Here is a 21,914-nt window from a genome sequence, read left to right as displayed (position 1 = left end):
GTCGAAGAGCCCGACATGCCGCCCCTTCCCCTTGGCCGCCCCAATCACCTGCTGGGTGCCTGGAGCTGGTCCTGCTCCTCCCTGAGCAAGAAGTTGATGCGGCTGTCCCGAAGGAGCTGGATCAGCAGCTCCTCTCCCCCCCTCGGCCCTGGGAAATGTAAATTCCCCATTGTGCGGGCTGCTGCTGCTCCGAGGCCGGGAGCAGGAGAGCTGTCTGCATTGCTCTGCCCGCCCCACCCCTTCACACAAAGAGGGAGTCTGTAATAAGTTTCTCAAATGCCCCCTCAGGCTGAGCGGCTGAGAGCCTGTGAAATCCCTCCCTCCACCCCGCAGGCAGCAGCAGCGCTAGCAGCCCCTGGGTCAGAGGTGCACTCAGAGCACTTCATGGGGGTAAATAGTTCCCACCCAGCTGATAGGATGAGACCCAGGTGAGAGCAGTGTCTGGCTAGCCTTGGCCGAGAGAAGGGATCTGGTGAGTGCTGATCTCAAGTCTCTCCCACAAAGCTGATTGGTTTTATTTTCAGCGTCACAGTCAGTGCTTCCCTGAGACATTTCAATTGCTCCTGATGGAAATCAGAGGAAGTATTATTGTACATACGTCTGCTTCTCAATCTTTTTTCTTGAAATAGTCAATGGATCCTGAGGACTTTTGTTAACAAACAAACAAACAAACAAACAAACAAACAAACAAACAAACAAACAAAACCCCTCCCGAAGTGCTCTTAATTCTACCTGGTTGTTACAGCCTTAGGCCTTGGCTACACTTGCGAGTTACAGCGCAATAAAGCCACCCACAGCATTGTACCTCACTCCCCATCCACACTGGCAAGGCACGTACAGCGCTGTATCTCCACAGCGCTACTGGTACTCCACCTCCCCGAGAGGAATAAAGTTTATTGCGCTGCCGCTGCTGCGCTGCGGCACCAGTATGGCCACCCAATGCGCTCTGATTGGCCTCCAGAAGTATTCGGCAGTATCCCACAATGCCTGTTCTAGCCACTCTGGTCATCAGTTCGAACTCTACTGCCCTGGCCTCAGGTGACCAACCATCAGACCCGCCCTTTATATTCCCCAGAAATTTTAAAAATCCTCTTCCTGTTTGCTCAGCCAGGTGCTCTTCTTGAGCCAGGAGGCAGGTAGCCAGTCGCAGTGACCGGTACTTGTTGGAGGACAAACAGAAGAGCCAGTTCCCAGTAAGCGGCTTTTTTTTTTTTCATGAAGGAATTTTTTTGGTGCGGGCTCTTTGGGAGAGGAGGGTTAGAGCTGCATGCATGCCTAGATACGGAATAGCGCATTGATGTGGTCTATCACATCGCGGTAATTGGCCTCGGTAATCTCTTCAAAAGTCTCATCCAGAACGTGTGCAATGCACTTGCGCAGGTTTATTGGGAGAGCCACGCTGGTCCTTGTCCCAGTCAGGCTAACGTGTCCGCACCACTGTGTCACGAGGGGCGGGGGGATCATTGCTGCACACAGGCAAGCTACATATGGTCCAGGGCAGAAGCTGCATTGCAGTAGAAGGCCCTCCCTTGCTTCCCAGGTCACCCTCAGCAGCGAGATATCTTCCAGGACGAACTCCTGTGGAAAATGTTGGGACAGTGTTCAGTGTAGACTCCCCCTGCAGCTGTTGGCTCTCCCCAAGGCACATGGCACAATGGGGGCCCAGGTCTTTGGCAGGGTATTTAGGTGCCATGTGATAAAAATAAATAACTCTCCCATATTTGGGGCAGAGTTGGGGGGGGAGGGGTCCTGGGGGTAGAGTGGGATGGGGTCATGGGTGGGGATGGGCCTTTGGGGGCAAAGTAGGGTGGGAGGATGTCATAACTATAAAGGGAAGGGTAACTGCCCTCCTGTGTACAATACTATAAAATCCCTCCTGGCCAGACTCCAAAATCCTTTTACCTGTAAAGGGTTAAGAAGCTCAGGTAACCTGGCTGACACCTGACCCAAAGGACCAATAAGGGGACAAGATACTTTCAAATCTTGGTGGGGGGAAGGCTTTTGTTTGTGCTCTTTGTTTTGGGGGCTGTGACGGGTTGGATCACAGAAACCCCCTTGGGAGCTGCCACCCGATGTGCAAAGACTACCCCTGCTTCTGTTTTCCCTGCCAGCTCAGGACTCCAGCACCCTGTCTTGCTGAGCCAGACACTCCCGTCTGGCTCCAGACACAGACCCAGGGTCTGAATCACTTGTCCCAAAGCTGCAAGTTTACCTGAAAACAGCTCGCAGTAGCGTGCTTGTCTTTAGCACTCAGATGCCCAACTCCCAATGGGGTCTAAACCCAGATAAATCCGTTTTACCCTGCATAAAGCTTATGCAGGGCAAACTCATAAATTGTTCGCCCTCTATAACACTGATAGAGAGATATGCACAATTGTTTGCTCCCCCAGGTATTAATACATACTCTGAGTGAATTACTAAATAGAAAGTGATTTTATTAAATACAGACAGTAGGATTTAAGTGGTTCAAAGTAGTAACAGACAGAACAAAGTAAGTCACCAAGCAAAATAAAATAAAATGCGCAAATCTATGCCTAATCAAACTAAATACAGATAATCTCACCCTCAGAGATGTTTCAGTAAGTTTTTCTCAGACTGGACACCTTCCAGGCCTGGGCACAATTCTTTCCCCTGGTACAGCTCTTGTTGCAGCTCAGGTGGTAGCTAGGGGATTCTTCATGATGGCTTCTCCCCCTCTCTGTTCTCTTCCCCCCTTTATATATCTTTTGCATAAGGCGGGAACTCTTTGTCTCTCTGGGTTTCCACCCCCACCTCACTGGAAAAGGACCAGGTTAAAGATGGATTCCAGTTCAGGTGACATGATCACATGTCACTGCAAGACTTCATTACTCACTTGCCAGCACACACATATACAGGAAGACTTACAGGTAAATACAGCCATCTGCAGACAATGGGAGTCATCAAGATTCCAAACCATCATTAATGGTCCACACTTTACACAATTACAATAGGCCCTCAGAGTTACATTTTATATTTCTAGTTTTAGATACAAGAGTGGTACATTTATACAAATCAGATGATCATACTCAGTAGATTATAAGCTTTGTAATGATACCTTACAAGAGACCTTTTGCATGAAGCATATCCCAGTTACGTTACATTCACTTATTACCGTATTTTCTCTAAAACCATCTCAGTTACATTATATTGACTTATTATCAAGTTTTTATAAAACCATATAGACTGCACAACGTCACAGGGTCATGGGTGGGGATGGGCCTTTGGGGGCAAAGTAGGGTGGGAGGATGTCATAACTATAAAGGGAAGGGTAACCGCCCTCCTGTGTACAATACTATAAAATCCCTCCTGGCCAGACTCCAAAATCCTTTTACCTGTAAAGGGTTAAGAAGCTCAGGTAACCTGGCTGACACCTGACCCAAAGGACCAATAAGGGGACAAGATACTTTCAAATCTTGGTGGGGGGAAGGCTTTTGTTTGTGCTCTTTGTTTTGGGGGTTGTTCGCTCTTGGGACTGAGAGGGACCAGACATCAATCCAGGCTCTCCAAATCTTTCTGAACAAGTCTTTCATATTTCAAACTTGTAAGTAAACAGCCAGGCAAGGAGTGTTAGTTTTTATCTTTGTTTTCTCAACTTGTAAATGTACCTTTTTGCTAGAGTGTTTATCTCTGTTTGCTGTAACTTTGAACCTAAGGCTAGAGGGGATTCCTCTGGGCTCTTTAAGTTTGATTACCCTGTAAAGTTAGTTTCCAGCCTGATTTTACAGAGATGATTTTTACCTTTTTCTTTAATTAAAAGCCTTCTTTTTAAGAACCTGATTGATTTCTCCTTGTTTTAAGATCCAAGGGGTTTGGATCTGTATTCACCAGGGAATTGGTGAAGAGTCTCTCAAGGCTACCCAGGGAAGGGAATTAGCACATTGGGAATGGTGGCAGCGGACCAGATCTAAGCTGGTAGTTAAGCTTAGAAGTTTCATGCAGGCCCCCACATTTGTACCCTAAAGTTCCAAGTGGGGAAGCAGCTTTGACAGAGGGGATAATGGGAGACCCAGGCTTCAGGCTCAAGAGGTTCCAGGGAGGAGGCAGATCCCCACCCTGCGCTGTCTCCATCCATCTCCCCCACTCCCCACTGCAGGTGGATCAAGTGACAGAGATGGCCATGGCCCCGAGGGGACCTCACCATGTGCTCCTGCTGCCCCTTGTCCTGCTGACCACTGGCCTGGCCCAGCTCAGCGAAGGCGCCAGCTACCAGCAGTTTGTGAACCAGCATGTCGACTTCCCCAGGTCCAGAGTCCCCAACAACCAGAACTACTGCGACCTCCTGATGCAGCGCAGGGGCCTGACCCGCCCCGCCTGCAAACCCATCAACACCTTCATCCACGCGCCTGCTGGCCAGCTCTGAGACATCTGCGGACGTGGAGGGAGACACATCAAGAGGAACCTCTATGATAGCAAAGGAACTTTCCGTGTCACTACGTGCCGGGAGGCACCCAGCTCCCGCCCAAGGCGCTGTAGATACAGGGCCTCAGTTCGTGTCACCAGAGTCCGTGTGGCCTGTAACTCTAATCTGCCCGTGCACTTATAGCCAACGTACTTGTCATGAGCAGGAAGCAGGGGATCCCTCTTGCCCCCTGACCCCACTCTGCTCCTGGGATTCCTAGGGGCTCTCCTGCCCCATCCTTGCCCCTCCTGAGCAGCACCCACCATGAGTCTCCACAGGGCCAATCAGTGTGTCCCCTTATCCAATGAGCTGGCAGCTTGGGGCCTTCAGGGGGATTTCCAATGCTGGGTGCCCAGTTCCCAGCCACATGAGTGAAAATCCAGGTGCCCAGTCCCCACAGCTGGCACTGAGAATCTCAGACTAATTTGATTTGGGTGCCCTCTTTTAGTCTCCCAAGGTAGACCAAAATTCCCATGAACCCCTTGACAGCTGCCCGTTCCCCACCCCACCCTTTGCTGCCCCTAGTGACCATTATACAGTATAGCCCTTTCCCATCCCCAATCCAGTGCATGCTGTCTCAGGCTGAGCCCTGGGGAAGCTGTCACTGAGTTTAATTTTCTCGCTGCTTCTTGCAATAAAATACTTTCCTGCAAATGCAGAACGAGGGGGAGAGTTTTTGTGGGGGTTGGGTGCGGAGTCACTGGTTATCCAAAGTTATTTAACCCTAGCAGCATGTCAGAAATCCAGCGAGATTGTTTAGAGGGATCAGGGAACGGGATAAGGTGCAGAGGCTCCGATCCAGCCCTAGATTAGGGGGAACAGCTTGCTCGGGGGGTTGGGGAGTGCAATCCGGGGCCTTTCCTTTTTAGGGGGCACTGGTTGTGATCTGCCCCCAGAACTGGCTGGCTCAAGGGGGTGAAGATTGGATATGAAGCCTTTCCCTTTCACACCCAGGGAAACAGAAACAGGGTCTGAGATGGAGCAGACCATAGTTGCTGGACAGAGGGGTAACTAGGCTGGAACCAGGGGCAGTGGGTGGGTCCGGGTTCCCCTACCAACCACTGGGAAAGTGGCACTGGACCTGACCAGGGATTGGAAGCCTGGGGGGGAATACAGAGAGTGGCCAGACTGGAGGGCCAAGGTCCGAAGAAGGAGCATGCTGAGAGAGAGAGGGGCCATGGGGACAGTGCATGACAGAAGAGGGGACAGACTTGAATGGAGCTAATCCCGTGTGCGGCCAGGGGGAGGCGCCCTAGCAGCATGTACACATACACATAGAGACACATGGAGAGCCAAACACAAACCCATACAAATACACACGCCATTTCACACCTCCCAGCCGCCCACACCTCAACAGGACTCCTCCCCTCCCACTGGGGACAGCGGAGACATATGGACACACACGCACATTCACACACCCACACAAACACACCCACACATGCACACGGCTGGTACCATTTTTGGCCACACTCCCCAGAAGGAGCAGTCCCATTCCAACCTAATGTTCCAGGGCACTGCATCTTGCTGTGACGTCTGCCCCACCCCCACCAGCTCTTTGCACTTCCCAGGATTGGGGGCAGGGCTGGGGGGCAGGAAGGATAGTGGAGCCGAGAGGCAGAATTCAAATTGGGCTCATGCAAAGAACATAATGAGAGAGACTGACTCTGGGTGGCAGAGTGGGAATCCTGAGGGTTAATTCTCAGATGTTCCCTGGCACAAAACTCCCCCTGCCCATCCGAAAGAGCAGGCAACACCCTGGTGAGATGCAAACATCACAACGGTTCCCAAGGCTGGGGCGTTACCTGCTGAGCGATGGAGCCAGCTGTCAGAGAGAGGCAGAGGGAAAGAGAGACGCAGACTCAGTGATATTTTGCAGCAATTTCCCCTGTGCTCCCAGCCAGGGCTTTCCCTGGTAAACGCCTCAGTCTGGGCTGGGCTGCAAGGCTGATTGGTTTGCCCACAGGCTTGTGGCTGGGTGACAAGGGGCAGGACCTGCTAGATACGCACACACACACACATTCACTCTCACGCACTCTACAGAAGGCAGCCGTCCTTGGCTGCACAGAGACTTACTATTGTCCTCCCCAAGGGACAGCCTCCGGGAGCCAGGTGCTGCACTTTAGCTCTGTGTAGCTAGGTGAAGTGAACCTCAGGTGGGGGCATCGGGCTGACCTTGGCCAGCTACATGGAGGTGAAATGTACCTGGGCTTTGTTGCCAGGAGGATCGCACACCTGGTTTGGCTTGTTTCCCCCGGTGAAGAGTCACAGGCTGTGTGTTGCTCGTCTCTGCCCAGGGATCACACAGTTGTGCGTTTGGCGGCGTGTCCACCTGAACCCCAACTCCAGCTCCCTCTGGGGGGGGACAGAAGGACTGTGTGAAATGCAGCCCAGCGACTGCAGGAGGGGCTGGGCGCAGCTTGGCAGAAGCTCCTCCATAGCCAGCTGGGAAGAAGCTGTGAGGACATGATGGGAACAGAGGGTCAGGAACCCGGGGAAGACCCTGTCGGGCAGGGACAGGAAAGTTGCAGGAGTCCAGAGGAAAGGCCTGGGTCCCCCTAGCTCTCCCCTGACCTGGGGGAGAAGGGCAGGCTGCCAGGGACACCAAAGACAAGCCCCGGATGGGGGCCTCCTCAGCATGGAGGCCACCAAACATGGGGTTTTCCTGTGGTTTGGGCTGGACTCTGGATTACCCTGAAAGGGACAAGAGGAGCAGGTCACAGCTGCCAAGGAGCCCCCAGGGGCCTAGCTGGCTGGTCAGTAGGGCTGGAGTGGCGAGAAGCACCCAGCTGCAAGGGGGGGGGCCTAGATGGTGAGTCTCTTTGCCCTGGGGGTACCTGTTGGGGAAGCTCCCCAAGGCCCAGAGAAGCATTCCAGCTCCCAGCAGGCTCTAGGGCCTGGGGAGTTTCCGTGGTCAGTTCCAGAGCTGGGAACAGAACCTGGCTCCCAGCCCCCTTGTCCCGATGGGCGTGGTGGGGGGAGCGCAGGCTGGAGGAGTGTGTGTGTGGGCATCGGGGAGGGGTTCCAGCTGCAGGCGGGTGGGGAGCGGGGGGACTGCAGGCCAAGTTTGGGGGGAGATCAGGCAGGGTTCCCAGCAATGGGACAGGGGATTCGTGGGGGGAGTTTACCCCCTTTTTCTGGGAGCCCTGTGAATCAGGAGACCTCACATGATACCCCCAGGAAAGAATCGCACCACAGCCAAGCGCTGTCCTGGGAGCCAGGCGACTAGCCCAATTAGCGGTTCTGTGGCTTTGCTCTTGGAGCACAGTCTTTAGCCACCCAGTTCAGATTTCACTCAGAACTTGTCTTTAAGAGAATTAACTAAAAGTCCCTTTCACCCTAGGACACTTCCTGGTGTACCCAGGGTTGTGTGGTGACCCATCCCCACCCCCCACCCTTTGTGTGAGGCCGGCTTGCCGGGAAAGCAGCAGCCTATGGGAACACAAGCGGTATCTTGAAGGCCTTGTTCTCTCTGCACATATGAGCTCTAAGCGCTCACCCAGCCTCCAGCCCTCTGGAGTGCCCGTCCCTGTTCCACCAGGTGCTCTCGGAGCATCTGGGTTTGTGTTCCCAAAGGAAATTGGTAAGAGTCACTCAGGATCATCATTGAGATCCGTACTGCAAACAAGAATGAGTGGATGAGCACAGAACTGAGGTTCAAGTGACGAGAGCCAGAATATTGGACACAAAGGGTGACGTATAAGACAACATCATAAGGTGCTTTCTAGAGACTAAGCCCAGAGATACATAATTCCTTAAACCAGGGCTGGCTTTAGGAAGTGCAGGGCCCGATTCGAACAGTTTCGACGGGGCCCCGACAGGGATGACTAAAAAAAAAAAAAAAACCACATTAAAAAAAACATGTGGGGCTTGTACTCACCGGGCCGCACTCCTAGTCTTTGGCAGCGGGTCCTTCACTCACTCCAGGTCTTCGGCGGCACTGAAGCACCCGCCACCAAAGTGCCACCAAAGACCCGGAGCGAGTGAAGGACCCGCTGCCAAAGACCTGGAGCGCCGCCGGGTGAGTAAAAATTAAAAAGGTGCCTCTAGCCAGGGAAGGAATTCTCTGCCACTTGCCCCCCACTCTGGGCGACCCTGCCACTGAGCGCGGGGCCCTCTTAAGCGCGGGGCCCGATTCGGGGGAATTGGTGGAATTGGCCTAAAGCCGGCCCTGCCTTAAACCTCCCCCAGGCATACGTCTTGCAATGATTCACATGGCCAGTCAGATGCTGGCTTTTATTACAGACCCCTACATGACATTTTCAGGCCTGTCTGACAGTGTGTGAAACAGAAACCTTAGAGGAAGATATCATTCATTAACTGACCAAATAATTCCCCCTCCTCTCTGCCCACTTCCTTCCCACCTCTGAAGTTTGCTTCTGTTCATTATCTTACTCTATTTGTGTTTCAGTTTCTCTGTACATAAAATAACGATAAGGCGGAATAAGATGTAAAATCAGTTGGATTTTTATAAACAAATTTGGTTTGTTTGCAAATGGCAATACAAATAATTGACATATTTTAAGTATTTATATGATATATAATGAAATGTTTCTAGTGTAATTAAGGTTAGGTAGCAAATTATTACCATATATATGTAGTTTGTTGTGTGTGTGTGAAATTAAAATTTAATAAAAATTTAATAGGAAAAAAACCCCAACGAATTACCCAATTAATTATCTACTTTATTAATATTCCTACAGGGAGCTGGCCCAGGGACCTTCCCCATCTCCTTATTGGCTGAGTAGAATTGCCCCCAAAGGGCAGGAGCTGGAATCTCCCCATGTGATATTTGAATGCCGCTCCCAGCTGTTTTTTGGCAATGAATCGCTGACGGAGAGTGGAGCTGTGGTTTGCTACAGGAGATGATGATGATGAATTCACAGCAGCAGGTGGCACAAAGGATCCATTGGCTGTGCAAGGAGAGCGCCCTGTGGTGACAATTAGAGGTGAGGTGCTGGCTGCAGGCCTTTCTACACAAGTGGCTTGTTGGTCTAAATCTAAGGGATATGGGTTTCAGTTTGGGTGGACGAGATCGGGATTTGAATCCTGGATGAGCCCATCTCTTTGCAGTTTGTGCTGTCAGGAAGACAATTATTACTGGAGATGCAAATTGGTCAAAAACAAATTGTAAAAATCTATCTATCCAAACACTCAAACTGTTTTTAATCTGGCAAAATGTGAAGTCATACATCCAGGAAGAGACCAGGAGGGCAATCCTGGTAGGGTGGGGGACTCTACCCTGGGAAGCAGTGTCTTCAAAAAAGATTTGGTGGATAATTATCTGCTCATGAGCTCCCAGCGTGACACTGTAGCTGGAAGGGCTAATGTAGGATGCATAGATAGTGAAATCTCGAGTAAGAGAAGAGGGATTAATTTGCTCAATTTAATTGGGCACTGGTGCGACTGCTGCTGGAATGCCGTGTCTAGTTTTGGCATCAACAATTGAAGAAGGATGTTGATAATTTAGAGAGGGTTCAGAGAAGAGCCATGAGAAAGATTAAAGACCAGATAACATGCTGTATAGTGAGAGACTCAAAGGAGCTCAATCTATTTAGCTGAACAAAGAGAAGGGGTGACTTGAGCACAGTCTATAAGTACCTGTATAGGGAATAAATATTTGATATCTGACTCTTCAGTCTAGCAGATAACATGATTCAATGGCTGGAAGAGAAAGCTAGATAAATTGAGAAGGAAATAAGCTGGTTGCAGGAGCTGAAAGAGTCTGGGTAGATCAGTCTTTGAGCAGGGATGGAGGGATCTGCAAGGGCTAAGGCAGGTAGTTGCTGGCAGGGACCAGGGAAGTGAGGGAATAGCTACTGTCTGGCTTCCAATATTCACTTAAGACAGGCTACAGGGAAGTGCCTCAGGGAAATACAGTTACTTAAAGAGATGTGGCACATGGCTGCTACTTAGAGGGTCCCTGGGCTGGGACCTGGGGTACTGCGTGAGCCTAGGTCCCACCCCCCCCGTGATGGTGTACCCCATAAGGCTTCATGGGAATATGCTTATGAATGTATATATGATATAACTGGAATATGTTTTATGCTACATATGCCATGTAACATATCTATGTAAAGGTTATGATCTACTGAATACATTTCTCCTATTTGTATGTATGTATCATTTTTGTACTTGAAGTTAGGAATATTGGCTATATACTTGCTTGATTTCTAAGTAACCTTAGTAAAGTATTTGGTCAGCTTCTTTTGAAAAGAATGTGCAAATTAAATGCCCAATCAAGAACCACTTAAGCTAACAATGAATTCGAAGATGCCAATCCACATCGGAGCTTTCCCAGGAATGTGCTTGACTGGTAAGAAACTCAGTCATGCATGGACATGTGACTTGCCCATGTGACTCCAAAACTCCATCTTGGAGCTGGACTTTGCATAGGAGAGAGGAGGGGGTCTCCACCCACAAGAAAAAGTCTACTTAAACCCCTGGGAGGCCCCTCCATTTTGTCTTCAGCTGGGTAAAGAGAGAGCCTCTCCACCCCCAAGGATACCCGAAAGAAACTGGAACAAAGGACAGTAACTACAGGGGGTGTGAGTGATTGCTAGATACAGACTAGAAGGAGACTAGTCTGTAAAAGGAAGCTTACTGGAATTCCTCTAAGGGTGAGGTTTTTATCTGGATTCAGTTTTCTTACTGTATTAGACTCAGACTTGTGTTTCATTTTATTTTACTTGGTAATTCACTTTGTTCTGTCTGTTACTACTTGGAACCACTTAAATCCTACTTTCTGTATTTAATAAAATCACTTTTTACTTATTAATTAACTCAGAGTATGTTAATACTCTGGGGGGGGGAGAGAACAAACTGCTGTGCATATCTCTCTATCAGTGTTATATAGGGCGAACAATTTATGTAGCTTTATAAGCTTTATACAGGGTAAAACAGGTTTATTTGGGGTTTGGACCCCATTGGGAGTTGGGCATCTGAGTGTTAAAGACAGGAACACTTCTGTAAGTTGCTTTTGGTTAAGTCTGCAGCTTTGGGGCACGTGGTTCAGACCCTGGGTCTGTGTTGGAGCAGACTGGCATGTCTGGCTCAGCAAGACAGGGTGCTGGAGTCCCGAGCTGCCAGGGAAATCAGGGGCTGAAGTAGTCTTGGCACATCAGTTGGCAGCCCCCAAGGAGGTTTCTGTGATCCAACCCATCACCCCCCCCCCAACAAGGGGGTGTAGACATGCTCAGTGAAGGGACTGTCCGTGGAGCTGTTACCTCCAGAAGGGAGCTGAATTGAGACTGACCCAGCTGGAGAGCTGGGGTCAGAGGACTAAAGGGCAGGCAACGAGCATCCAGGGAGGAAGCCCTTCACATGTACACTGGCCAACTAGAGTACTGACCTAGGCCTGTTGGTCAGATTGAGCACCAGAGCCTGGGGAGGGCTACAGAGATGTTGGAGCCCGCAGAGGGCTACAGACATTACTGAGGGCTCTGAGGTAGGCCTGGTTGGACAGTGTAACCCAGAAGGGAGGGGCAGCGTAGGCAGTTTGGCCAGAGGACTGAGTCGCTAAAGACCCGCCAAGAGATCCATCGGCCAGAGGGGGCACTCGTGAGAGGTGGGTATCAGCCTGCTGAAAAGAACTGAGTGATTGCAGGCACCCTTGGCCAGAGACAGGCGGCGCTAGTGAGAGGCAGGTGCCAAGCCCGTTACAGTGACACAGTAATTGCTTTGCAGGTTTCAGATTTTATTGTGTTTAGGGAGCACAGAGACTGGCAGGCAAGGGGAACATGTTCAAAATTAATAAAGAGAACAATGACAAATATAACACTTAATATGACAAAAGTGAAGATTATCCATTCTTAGAGTGAATACGCATCACCAGCAGGGTGAAACTGGTGAATAGTTCTTAATGAAAGGACAGAGTTTGACATGACCGCTATTTGTGGCAGCTGGGAAATGACATGTGGGATGGGGTGAGGGTGGGAAAGGGGCAGCTATACTGTATAATGGGCACTAGGGGCAGCAGAGGGTGGGGGTGGGGAAGGAGCGGCTATACTGTATAACGGGCACTAAGGGCAGCAGAGGGTGGGGGTGGGGAAGGAGCGGCTATACTGTATAACGGGCACTAAGGGCAGCAGAGGGTGGGGGTGGGGAAGGAGCGGCTATATGTATATTGGGCACTAGGGGCAGCAGAAGGTGAGGAGATGAAACACCTGTACAATTTGTCCAGTGTTCAGAGGTAGGTGAGGAGCTAGGTGTGACTGTCACGAAGGAGCCGGAGCAGGATTGGAGGAAGCAGCAGGGTCCCCTGCCTACCCTCCATGCCTAGCGCTGGCCCTATGTGCTCTTCACATAGAAAACAGGGAGACGATTCAAGCAGGAGATGACGATTTTTTGTTTTGCGCTGATCCCGGTGTAAGAGATGCTCCAGGGGTTAAATGTGCAGGTGGTGATGCTGAAGGGACTCGTGCTCTTGTACCGGTAGGGCCCGGTGGATAACCCAGCTGTTGTGCAGACTTTGTTGATATCCTTGTCCGTCGCATGGATGAAGGTGTTGGTGTATTTCAAGTACATCACCCGGTCCCACATCATCCTGTTGCAGTAGGCGTTGTTGTTGATGGCGCGTGTCTTGGGGAAGTCCACATGGTCTTTCCGGAATATGTCATTTAGCAGGTTCCACCTCTTCGCGAAGGTCAGAGCCACACAGGCAGCCAGCAGGGCGAGGGTCAGCAGGAATGTGGGGCAGGGTCCCCTCAGAGCCATGGCTGTGTCTGTTGCTGGATCGACCTGCAGCGGGGACACAAGGGGGAGATGGATGGAGATGGTTCGGGGTGGGGATCTGCCTCCTCTATGGAACCTGCTGGGCCCAAAGCCTCTTCCCTCTCCCATCTCACTCTGCCCCCAAAGCCCTGCCCCTCCTTGTAACTAGGAGGAGGGAGAAAATTGTTCTCCTTAACCTCTGAGGATAGGACAAGAAGCTATGGGCTTAAACTGCAGCAAGGGAGGTTTAGGTTGGACATTAGGAAAAACTTCCTAACTGTCAGGGTGGTTAAGCACTGGAATAAATTGTCTAGGGAGGTTGTGGAGTCTCCATCATTGGAGATTTTTAAGAGCAGGTTAGACAAACACCTGTCTGGGATGGTCTAGATAGTACTTAGTCCTACCATGAGTGCAGGAGACTGGACTAGATGACCTCTCAATGTCCCTTCCAGTCCTACGATTCTATAATTATTCCCACCCCACTGTGCGACGTGTTGCACTAAGCCCCACTGACACCGGCCTCTACACCCTGTCCTCTCTCCTACTGCTCCCCACGCTCTGAACCCAGGAGTCCTGGCTCCGAGCTCTTCTTCAATAGCCACTGGATCACGCTGCCTCTCAGAAAGAAACCCTGCAATAGAATCCCCATATGAGACTGTTCTCTCCTCGCTCCCGGCTGGTGGAATCTACTGCAACTTACCTAAGTCCTTGTTCCTTCGCTGTCAGTAGAACAATGGATCCCAGCATCTGTTAAGCTGAACCTCGCCCTGATCCTCCTGACCGTCTCGGGGCGGGTTATATAGAGCCCAGCTAGGTATGGAGGGGGAGGAGAGCGAGGGGGAAAACAATAAACAATTGGGTAAGGATGACTTCCCGATATCTTGCAATTAAAAGTAGTGGCGCAGCAGGCAGGGCATGGGTGTGGAATAGACAGGGCTCCTCCAAAACATCTCAGGGTGTGTCTACCCACCTTTGCTGCCCTTAGTGCCCATTACACTGTATAGTGTCCCTTCCCATCACTTACCCACGTGGTGGTAGGGTTAATGTTGGGGAAAGATTGTGTCTGGCTGAGCTCTGGAAGCTGTGACTGAGTTGGATTCTCTTACTGCTCCCTGTTATAAGACACTTACTGCAAATCCCAAATGTCTGGGGTGCGTTTGTAAGCGCCTCAGTGTGTCAAAAGATAAAAAAAATCTCTTAAAAAACAGAGAACCTGCTGCAGAACTCCTGTGTCTCTCCCTCTACAACAGAGTCACTCTGGATTCATAGATTCTAAGGACAGAAGGGGCAATTGTTATACTCTAGTCTGACCTCCTGTATAGCATAGGGCAGAGAACTGCCCTGAAATACTTCCTAAATTAGATCTTTTAGAAAAAGCATCCAGTCTTGATTTAATAACTTGTCATCGATAGAGAATCCGCCACAACTTTTGGTAAATTGTTTCAATGGTTAATTACTCTCACCATTAAAAATGTTCATCTTATTTCCTGTCTGGATCATGTGAGACCTTTTTCTGCTAGACTGAAGAGCCCGCTATTAAATATTTGTTCCCCATGTGGGTAATTTTAGACTGTGATCAAGTCACCCCTGAACCTTCTCTTTGTTAAACTAAACAGATTGAGATCCTTGTATCTACCACTCTAAGGCAGGTTTTCTAATCCTTTAGTCATTCTCGTGGCTCTTCTCTGAACCCTCTGCAATTTATCAACATCCTTCTTCAATCATGGGCACCAGAACTAAACACAATATTCCAGCGGCACCCAAATACAGAGGTCAAATAGCCTTTCTGCTCCTACTGAAGATTCCTCTTTTCTTTCATCCCAGGATCCCATTAATCCAGGGCCGGCTCTAGGTTTTTGGCCGCCCCAAGCAAAAACATTTTTGGCTGCCCCAACCCCAGCCCTGGGTTCTCTCTCCCCCCTCCCACCCACACTCCCTGCCACCCCAGCCCTGGGCTCTCTTCCCCCGCCCCACCCGCATCCCCTGCTGCCCCAGCCCTGGGCTCCCCCGCACCAATGATGACTCTGCCTGCTCCCCCCTCTCCTCCAGCCGGTCTGGCGCTGGCAGGGTTGGGGTAAGCAGCGGGGCTCCCGGACCGCACCTCAGCCCAGGGTCCCTCCATCCAGGACTCCTGCCTCCAGGACCAGCCGGGACCTGGGAGGGCAGAGCCAGGGGAGCGCCCCAGCAGAGGGCTGAGGAGCCAGGGCAGGGTAGCCCCAGAGGCAGCGGAGTCCCGGAGAGCGGGACGCAGGCCCCGCACGGCAGCGCCCCGCCCTCTATGGCCCTGCTGCTGCTGCTGCTTCTGGCTGCCTTGCCACAATCCCTTGGGGGCTTGGGCCGCTTCGCCCAGCCCCGGCTGCAGCGCTGGGGGCGGCTGCCCTGCGGCACCTGCAGGCGGCTCCGTGTGCCCCGTGGGGGGGGTCCCCCAGCCTGAGTGTCCCCCGCTCGAAGCCTGCCCAGCCCAGCCACAAGGTTTGGGTGCTGCTCCCCCGCAGCACGAACCGCAGCGGCTACAGGGCGCCCCCTGCACACAACGTGCTGCTGCTGACAGGGCTGGCTCTAGGCTTTTGCCACCGGAAGCACACACAAAAAAATGGCCAGAATGCTCCCCTTGAAAATGTGCTGCCCCAAGCACGTGCTTGGTTTGCTGGTGCCTTGAGCCGGCCCTGCATTAATCCTTTTGCCTGCAGCATTGCACTGGAGGCTCATGTAGGGCCAAGAATCAATCCCTGTGGGACTTCACCAAAAACACACCTACTCTGCAGAATCATAGGACATGAAGGGACCACGAGACGTCATCTAGTCCAGTCCCCTGTACTCATGGCAGGACTAAATATTATTTAGACCATTCCTGACAGGCGTTTGTAAAACCTGCACTTAAAAATTTCCAGTGATGGAGATTCCACAAACTCCCATGTGAATTCTGTATTGTTCTAGCTTTGTAATAAAAATATTGTGCTTTAGCAAGCCAAACGCGTAATAGAAGTCTACGTATATTATGTTAACACTATCACCTTTATCAACCAAACTTGTAATCTCATAAAAAAAGCTATCAAGTTAGTCTGACAGGGTCGATTTTCCGTAAACCCATGTTGATTGGCATTAATGACATTACCCTCCTTATTTCTTTAATAATCGAATACTATATCAGCTAATTCATTATCTTGCCCAGGATCGATGTCAGGCTGGCAGGTCTATAATTACCTGGGTCATCCCGTTCACCCTTTTTAAATATTGGAACAAATTTAGCTTTCTTCCAATCTTCTGGAACTTCCCCAGTGCTCCAAGACTTACTGAAAATCCACATTAATGGTCCAGTGAGCTCCTACCCAGTTCTTAACCTGTTTCAATAAATAAGACAACCTCTAACTGTCAGAAACATTCCCTCCGGAAAAGTGATTCCACAATTAACCAGGTGTTAGTTTGTGGAATCCATTTGTGTAACCCTTAGAGAGACAAGGTGGGCAAGGTAGTATATTTTGTTGGATCAACTTCTGTGGGTGTAAACGACAAGCTTTTGAGATTACACATAGCTCTGTTTATGCTCGAACCACCCACCTTGTCTCTCTAACTCCTGAGACCAACGTAGTTACAACAACGTTGCAAACAACCTATGTGAACCTTATGGATTCTCATTGATTGTATGAGCTCTGCATATGGTCTGAACACTATGCATAATGCTAAATCCCAGTGTCTATTTGAAGCCACTGTTTGCTAGCAAGGACAGGTCACGTATCTCCCACACCATGTTTGGAAGCCACTACTGGACAATCAATGGTCATTAACCTCTGCCGTGGTAGAACATTGGGGGTGCCAAGTTGTGTGGGTCCTGGCTGATAGTCAGCTGAACAAGAGCTCCTAGTGTGATGCTGTGGCCAAAAGAGGTAAATAGGGGAATCTCCAGGAAGGAGGAGAGAGGTCATTTTACCTTGGTATTGGGCACTGGTGGAACCACTGCTGGAGAACAGTGTCCAGTTCTGATTTCGGACCTACTACACACTACTCCTCTCATGGATGGGGAGATAAAACCTAGGAAACCGGACTCCCAGCTGACATTGTCCTAACCTACTCGATCCTATAAAGAATAAAACCAAGATTGCTGGCTTCAACATCTACCCTGCTCAGGTCCCAAATCCCACCAGATGCAAGGAACCAAGAGGAACTCTTTAAAGCTGATGAGACTCTAGAAGTGAAGGAGTGTAACAGGGAGCAACATGCCCTCCTAAGCAAAACCAGGACGAGAGCTTGTTCAGAAGCTTCTACAAGACCAAAGAAACTCGGGCCCTAAACTCCCAGTTTGCATGGTGATAACACCTGGCCTCCTTCCCAGCTTGGCGGATCCATCAGTTCTACCTGCCAGATATGTTCATGGCAATAACAACTTCCCACAGTCCTGTAGCATCTGCCAGTCCTGCTCCCACACAGGGATGGGCATAAATGTAATTACAGAGGGAGAGAGAGGGGTGTGTCGGGAATGGGTGGATAGAGAGCAGTTTTTGTACTGATGTAGCTATTAGTCCAGTGCTATCCTAGTGTGCATGCAAGTAGAGCAGTATAACTATGCTTTATACCTGTCAGTGACCAGGACATGAGCACTTGTGCCTTGTAGTTGGAGCAGGAGTCAGGCCTAGTGGTTAGAGAAGAAGCTGGTAGTCAGGAATTGGAACTGAGGGTTGGGACCGGGGGTTACCCAGAGTAAGGTAAGGTAGGGGTAAGGCTGAAGTTAAGGCAGGAGCCAGGCTGGGTCCCAGGCAGGAGCAGGACTGAAACTAGACAGAAAAGGAAGTATTGTGATCATGGATGAATGCTTTGAGCAGTTGCTGAACTGCTGCTGTGGGGCTTAAGTGCCAGTCTGCTGACTCTTCCAGCCAATCAGGTAGCGTTGTTAATGAGACAGCCTATTACAGGCCAGCTGTACTTGTTAGGGTGCCCTGCTTCCAGGCTGGCTCTGCTGTAGCTTCTCACAAAACTGGGCGACTGGGCAACAAAATGACAGATGAAATTCAGTGCTGATAAATGCAAAGTAATGCACATTGGAAAACATAATCCCAACTCTACATATAAAATGATGGGGTCTAAATTAGCTGTTACTACTCAAGAGGGAGATTTGGCGTCGTGGATAGTTCTCTGAAAACATCCAATCAAAGTGCAGAATGTGGGGAATCATTTGGAAAGGGATAGATAATAAGACAGAAGATATCATATTGCCTCTATGTAAATCCATGGTATGCCCACATCTTGAATACTGCATGCAGATGTGGTCACCCCATCTCAAAACAGATATATTGGAATTGGAAAAGGTTCAGAAAAAGGCAACAAAAATGATTAGGGGCATGGAACAGCTTCCGTATGAGGACAGAATAATAAGATTGGGACTTTTCAGCTTGGAAAAGAGATGACTAAGGGGAAATATGATAGAGGTCCATCAAATCATGACTGGTGTGGAGAAAGTGAATAAGGAAGTGTTATTTACTCCTTCTCATAACACGAGAACTAGGGGTCACCAAATGAAATTAATAGGGAACAGGTTTAAAACGAACAAAAGGAAGTATTTCTTCACACAAGGCACAGTAAGCCTGTGGAATGCTTTGCCAGAGGATGTTGTGAAGGCCAAAAGTTCTTAAAAAAGAACTAGATAAATTCATGGAGTATTGGTCCATCAATGGCTAATAGCCAGGATGGGCAGGGGTGGTGTCCTTGGCCTCTGTTTGCCAGAAGCTGGGAGTGGCTGACAGGGGATAGATCACTCAATAGTTGCTCTGTTCTGTTCATACCCTCTGGGGCAACTGGCATTGGCCAGTATCAGAAGACAGGATACTGGGCTTGATGGACATTTGGTCTGACCCAGTATGGCCGTTCTTATGTTCTTATCTTGACATTCGGAGAAAATTAGGATGTCATCTAGGTAAATGACAACAAATTGATCCAGCATGTCCCGAAAGATGTCATTTATAAAGTGCAAGAAGTTTGCCGGGGCACTGCACAACTGCAAAGGCATGACCAAATACACATAGTGGCCATTCCATTCATCTCTTTTCTGTATCCTCACCAGGTCCAACTTTGTGGAGACCTTTGCAGGGGAGAGTCTTTCAAACAGCTCATTAATACATGGTAAGGATGTACCTGTAACCTTTTTCAGAGCTTGGAAGTCCACACAGGGCGAGAAGGAGCTTTCTTTCTTTTCCACAAAGAAGATCTGGGCCCTCACTGGGGACATGGAGGGATGAGTCAACTCCTTCTGCTGGTTTTCCTCAAGATAGCTCCGGGGTGCCTATAGTTTGGGTTCAAAGAGGGAATAAATACACCTGAAGGGACCCTCTGTTCCCAGGGACAGATTGATATGGCAGTCACGGCTGTGATGGGGCAGTAGGGTGTCAATTTTTTTCTGTCAAACATGTTGGCATATTGTTGACATTTAACAGGAATCCTCAGCACAATTGAGGAGGTCATGCGGGGCCAGGGTCACCTTTGGATCCTCTCTTCATCTCTGAATTCTTTGGAGGACCAAGTAAACCACAACAGATTGCTGGTCCCAGCTCAGCTCTGGGGAAACAGGATTGTTGGCAAGATGGGGAGTCAAAGAGTACAGTGCCTGACTGCCAGTGGATGCATGGGTTGTGGGCAACGAGGCAGGAGAAACCAAGGACAACTGTTGAATGTGGTGCACAAATTAGCCCATACTGGAGGATTCGTAGTGGCCTCAAAGGGTAGTCAAGTATCAGGGGTAGCCGTGTTAGTCTGTATCCACAAAAACAACAAGGAGACTAACAGATTTATTTGGGCATAAGCTTTTGTAGGTAAAAAAATCACATTTCTTCAAATGCATGGAGTGAAAGTTACAGATGCAGGCATTATATACTGACACATGAACTGTGGGACTCCCCACAGTATAGGCAGAGGCCAGATGCCAGACATCCATCCTTCCCCATGTTGTAGAGGTGGGGCCAGACCTGAGTGACTTGCATGGGCTTGGTGACAGAAAAGGCACCGGTTGTGATGTTGCACTCCATATGCTTTATGGAAATATGCTTATGAATATGACATAACTGGAATATGCTTTATGCTAAATACCCCTTGTATGGTGTCATTAGAAAGCTTGTAATCTACTGAGTGTGTTCATCCTATTTGTTTGCATGTATTATTTCTATATCTGGAGTTAGGAGAATAAGATATAAACCTGTAACACTGATGTAAACAGATTAAGTGGAGGCCATTAAGGGTGCTCCAGAAACAATCAGTTGTAAATGGCCTTCAATACCTGAAATGCTTCCTGTGTATGTGTGGGCCAGCTCATGGGGAATGGAGACTAGGGGACTTACCGTAACATGTGACCATGTCACCTGATAATGGAATCCATCTTAAATCTGGTACTTTTCCATTTAGAAGGAGGGGTGGGGACCAAGAGAGACAAAAGATTCCCGCCTTTTGCCAAAGCTATAAAAGGGGTTGGAGCAGGACAAAGAGGGCGAGCACTCATGAGAAAACCCCTGCTTACCACCTGAGATGTCTGTTGGAACTAACAAGTACTATGCCAGGGAAAGGATTGGGCCCAGACTCGGAAGGGTCTAGTCTGTGAAAGAAGCTTATTGGAACATCCTTGAGGGTGATATATTACCTGTAATCAGTTTCTTATGTATTAGGCTTAGACTTGCGTATTTGGTTTTATTTTGCTTTGTTCTGTCTGTTATTACTTGAAACCAGTTAAATCCTACTTTTTATATTTAATAAAATCACTTTGGTTCATTAATAAACCCAGAGTAAGTGATTGATACCGGGGGTGGGGGGGGAGTGGTATATATCAGACAGCTGTGCATCTCTCTCTATCAGTGTTATAGAAGGTGGACAATTTACAAATTTACCCTATATAAGCTTTATACAGAGTAAAATGGATTTATTTGGGGTTTGGATCCTATTGGGAAGTGGATGACTGGGTGCTGGAAACACGCAACCTGTGGACCTGTTTTCAGTTAAAGCCTGAAGCTTTGGGGGCGTGGCCCAGATCCTGGGTCTGTGTTGCAGCAGGCTAGTGTGTCTGGCTCAACAAGGCAGGGTTCTGAATTCCCAAGCTGGCAAGGAAAATGGGCTCAGAGGTAATTTCAGCATATCAGGTGACAGTCCAAGGGGATCTCTGTGACCGAACCCATCACACCGGTGATGGCGGGGCCAGAGATGACAGGAGCCAGGCGAACCATCCTTTGTCTTGGAGGTGTTCAGTCAGTTGGTTGTTGATTTTAATGAAGCCTGGATGGGTATTCCACCCAGATCAGTTAATCTTTCACATTGTAGTTTAGGTAAAGTTGATTCTAATTTAGGAAACCACTAAATTTGTCATGATTGCTATGGAATGCATCAGATAGGGATAGCTTGGGCTTGTAGGGGTTAGAGCTGAAGGCAGCATTGCTTGAAAATTAGCCTCCAGGGTGGCAACATGGGCTTGGAAGGTCTGTAATGGGTTTAAGAGCAGGTCTGGTGACTCTTCCAACCAATCAGGCAATGGTGCTAATCAGGCAGTGTGCTATCGACACAAATCAACTCTACCAGTACAAGCATCTTTCCACTGGTATTCACTGCCCCAAAAGGAAAATCCAAAATACTTGCTTTTGCGAGTCACATCTGTCCATGTGTCATGTTTGGGCTTGTGTGTGTTTCTGGGGATTGGTCTTGTGTGTTTCGTTTTTTGTCTGGTGTGTTTTTGTGTTCTCTGTGTTTGAATCCCTGGCTTGTGCGAGCGTTGTGTGTCTCATGTTAGGTCTCTCATGTGTGCCTCTTGCTTGGATGCATATTG

General features: G+C 49.4%; 2 protein-coding genes across 8 annotated transcripts in view; one reads left to right on the top strand and one right to left on the bottom strand.

Annotated features, from left to right (window-relative positions):
• Nucleotides 1–9,130: 9,130 nt before the first annotated feature.
• Nucleotides 9,131–21,914, top strand: part of LOC128847130 (ribonuclease-like) — a 44,514-nt gene continuing 31,730 nt past the window's right edge. The window contains exons 1-2 of one of the 7 annotated variants that reach the window (XM_054046472.1): nucleotides 9,131–9,366; nucleotides 19,182–19,240. Coding sequence is in view for 1 of the 7 variants with exons in the window: in XM_054046477.1 (XP_053902452.1) it covers nucleotides 19,238–19,240 (3 nt within the window). In the remaining 6 variants the exon portion in view is untranslated. The other 6 variants (XM_054046477.1, XM_054046471.1, XM_054046473.1 and 3 more) reach the window with 6 other exon arrangements.
• Nucleotides 12,707–13,147, bottom strand: LOC128845982 (ribonuclease-like). The gene has a single exon (XM_054045079.1). The coding sequence runs from the start codon at nucleotides 13,130–13,132 to the stop codon at nucleotides 12,707–12,709; it is 426 nt and encodes a 141-aa protein (XP_053901054.1). The 5' UTR covers nucleotides 13,133–13,147.

This window comes from Malaclemys terrapin, chromosome 12, assembly GCF_027887155.1.
Source record: "Malaclemys terrapin pileata isolate rMalTer1 chromosome 12, rMalTer1.hap1, whole genome shotgun sequence".
NCBI classification, from domain to species: Eukaryota; Metazoa; Chordata; order Testudines; family Emydidae; genus Malaclemys; species Malaclemys terrapin.
Note: the sequence above shows the minus strand (reverse complement) of the source record. Positions and strands in the feature narration are given on the sequence as shown.

Excerpts from the sequence above, each read along its gene's own strand:
- LOC128845982 (XM_054045079.1), bottom strand. The coding sequence starts at position 13,132 with ATGGCTCTGAGGGGACCCTGCCCCACATTCCTGCTGACCCTCGCCCTG.